The 3,487-nt window shown below is 38.6% G+C and overlaps 1 protein-coding gene across 1 annotated transcript; it reads right to left on the reverse strand.

The window, feature by feature from the left end:
• Positions 1-1,899: 1,899 nt before the first annotated feature.
• Positions 1,900-3,105, reverse strand: LOC139874249 (uncharacterized). The gene is made up of 2 exons (XM_071861704.1): positions 2,754-3,105; positions 1,900-2,679 (listed from the first exon to the last, which is right to left on the reverse strand). Exon 2 carries the CDS (start codon positions 2,302-2,304, stop codon positions 1,960-1,962), a length of 345 nt encoding a protein of 114 aa, XP_071717805.1. The 5' UTR covers positions 2,305-2,679; positions 2,754-3,105; the 3' UTR covers positions 1,900-1,959.
• Positions 3,106-3,487: the final 382 nt, after the last annotated feature.

A 3,487-nucleotide genomic window follows, 5' to 3' on the forward strand; every position in this document is an offset into this window, starting at 1 on the left:
TGTCCATCTAGTGTTATGAACATGTGAGCTTGTTGTGGAACACACAACATCTTGATCATTAGTTGGTTCAGCAGTATGAGCAGCAATAGGAGACAGCTGTTCAATATTAGTGGAACCAGTACCAACTTGTGATCTTTCAGAACCAGCAGACCTATGCTCAAGTTGTAGAACTTCAGTAGAGCCGGTAAGTCCACATGGTTTGGACACAGATGGAACAGAGTGTTCCATCTCATCATCAGAGAACCCAGCAACATGGATTGGTGAGAGATTTGTTGCTGGTTCTTCTTCATCATCTAGAGCTGGCTGAGTAGGCTCTTCAAACAGTAACTCCTCTTCTTCATGACCAGAAGATGAAGTAGCGGCAGTTTCATCAAATGTAACATTAATGGATTCTTCAAAACAACCCCTTCTTTTATTGTAGACCCTATATGCCTTTGACATGTTGGAATATCCAAAAAATATACCTTCATCAGCCTTAGCATCAAACTTGCTCAGCTGATCCCTATTGTTTAGAATGTTACAGGGAGTGCCAAATATATGAAGAAAAGATATTGAGAGTCTTCTGCCTTTAAGAACTTCATAAGCAGTTTGATGTCTTTTCACAATTAAAAATCTATTCTGGGTAAAACAGGCAGTATTCATAGCTTCTGCCCAATATGAATTTTTCAACCCAGACTCAGCCAACATAGATCTTGCTGCTTTAATGAGAGTTCTGTTTCTTCTTTCTGCAACACCAATCTGTTGAGGTGTTCTCACAGTAGAAAAGTTATATGAAATACCTTTGTCAGCACAAAATTCTTCTAATGTAGCAGCATTGGGGTTCATAACATTGGTACAATGATGGGACAAGTGAGTTTTGCTGCCACATTTGTAGCATTTTCTCAGTTTTGGTCTCGGTAGCTGGTTGGCAGTAGATGTACTGGGTGACTGGTTCTGCTGGTGGCTTTGAGTAACAGCCAGTAGCAGCTGGTCGAGCTTCACAGTCAGTATCTCAGCAATAGATGTTTCAGTGTTTGACTCTACTGCTTTATCTTTTCCCTTATGGGTAGCTTTTGGCTTGGAACCAGTACCATTCATGTGGTTTGCTGCCTTGCCTTTGGGTTTTGACTTACCAGTGTAGGAAGTTACTGGTTTGTCTGATGTTGCTGGTTTACCAGCTGAAGTCACTTTAGACTTACCAGCATCAGGATTTGCTGGTTCGTCTTCAGTTACTGGTTGGCCAGCAGGAACAACAACAGTAGGCTCAGCATTGAGGCAGCTAGAAGGTTTAACTGATTTTAGATTTCTCTTGTTATTCTCAGTTATCTCCTTATTGATTTGTCTTTCCTTGGGAGTCATATAGTAAATGCTTGAGGGATCAGTAGTTTCATCAATTAAAACACTGATTTCCTTAGCTTTAACTTCACTCTCCAAGATTTCTTTCATGGACGGTGGTGGGGTCTTTGTAGGTCTGACAAACTTATTCGTTAAGACCTTTTTACCCTTGACTATCTTAGCAAAAGTATTTGGAAAAATAGATTCAGGATCAGTTTCAAGAATAGGGTCCATAAAAGCAACTTCTGCAAGAGGAGCAGCAGCAGCATAGTTACCAGCAAATAAAGCTTCAACTTGGGTAGGCACCTGCTCATTTACATATTTAGCTGTGCGTTGAATAGATGTACACCATGAAACAACAACCTTTTTTAGATCGTTTAGTTGGTTCTTGACATCTGCTGCCTCAACGTGAAGAGACTTTAAAGCAAAATTTTGTTTTTCAAGTTTTGAAATTTCATCTTTCAAGATTTTAATTTCATTATTTTTGCCTTTAAGTTTATCATTTAAAGATTTGTTATCAGTTTTCAAAACATCTTCACGTTTACTGCCTCTACACAAATCAACTCTTAAGTAGTCAAACATTTCAGCCTTTTCATCATCAGTATAAGTTCGAAAATTATCAACCTTATACAACATTTCAGATTTCTATTGAGGTGAATCCCTTTTCAGATCAGCTTCCCTCATATCAGCCATAAACGTACTACCATTATCTTCCTCATCAGACTCCTCGACCTCCTTGGCCATTAAACACATCTTTTTACCAGAAGCATAACCAGCACCATCATCATCAGTATCACTATCAGAAGATGAAGAAGAGCTGGTTTCATCCCAATCATGATGCTCAGCAACTAGAACCTTTTCTGGCTTCTTTCCCTTCTTATCAGCCTTTGCACTTTCCTTCATCCGAGCCTTCATAGCTTTGTATTTGTTCTTGTACTTATCAACTTTTGAGAAGGAGTTAGCATGTGATGTTGAAGGTTTCCTGGACATGCATTCAGCAGCAAAATGTCCAAACCTTCCCACAATTGTAACACTCAGATTTAGGACCCTTAACTGATTTGCTGCTATGCCTAGCACTTGGTTTCTTACTCCTTTGGTATGACTTGCTGGTTCTATTACGATTGAACCTTTTGAACTGCCTAGCCACCTGTCTTTAAAGCACCCACAGCGGACCCTCTTTTCTTTGTCGCTCCACCTGGAGGCAGATTACAGACTTAATCTGTTTTACAACCTACGTATATTACCTATTTCAACGACCGAAGAAACAAATGTGTCTTTCTTGGGACCCTTTTTCCTTGCATTATCTTGTTGTTTTCTTCTAAATTCTTCACCTTTAGCATCCAGTTTGTCTTGTACCTCACACAACTAAAAATAACTCAAAACTTGAGAAAACCCCAAAACAACAACAGCTACTTTACCAAAAAAAAAACTGAACATACATCGAGTTGCTTATCAAGAGCATCAACATCTCACAACCATAAACAGTTAAAAGGAGTCATTGTAAGATCATCAACCTCAGCCTTCTTTTTATCCCTTTCTTCCCATAATTGTTTTATCTATTCACAAGTCAACAAGTAATCATATTCCGTTCCAGTTTCCAAATTTTCTTCTACAAGTTTCTTTTTTCCACGCCATCCTCTTCGGTTTTATCATTTTCAACCTGATCAAATGGCTCCTGCAACAGATCTGCTTTCTTTTGGTTGCTTACAACGTATGTTCTGTCCACAACCTCACCGATAAACCTCACTTTGTTTTCTGGTTGTAATAACACGTTTGCAAGCTCACGAAGTAGACCTGTCTGAAACACGTAATCACAATTCGATAGGTTATCAGATTTATTCATGAAACATGGTTTATCTCTACTAGAAAATGTTTAATATACTGAAACTATTCATATAATTTTTAAAGTTTTGATGGTCTACACAGTTTAGTTTCTTGCAAGGTTACAAATCTTGCAACTTGGGAAGTACTCGGGATGTTGACCAAGTTTGACTTTGACATACTTTGACCGAGTTTTGACTGGTTTCGTGTAATCCTGAGTTTTGAAAGAGTTATGACCAATTTTCCGAGTAATCCTGAGTTCTGATCGAGTTTGACCATGTTTGATAACTCGGAAAGTACTTCTGAGTTCTGCAACCATGGTTTCTTGAAATGTGTTCTTGAAGGTTGTTTG

The sequence above is a fragment of the Rutidosis leptorrhynchoides genome, chromosome 11, assembly GCF_046630445.1.
Source record: "Rutidosis leptorrhynchoides isolate AG116_Rl617_1_P2 chromosome 11, CSIRO_AGI_Rlap_v1, whole genome shotgun sequence".
Lineage (NCBI taxonomy): Eukaryota > Viridiplantae > Streptophyta > Magnoliopsida > Asterales > Asteraceae > Rutidosis > Rutidosis leptorrhynchoides.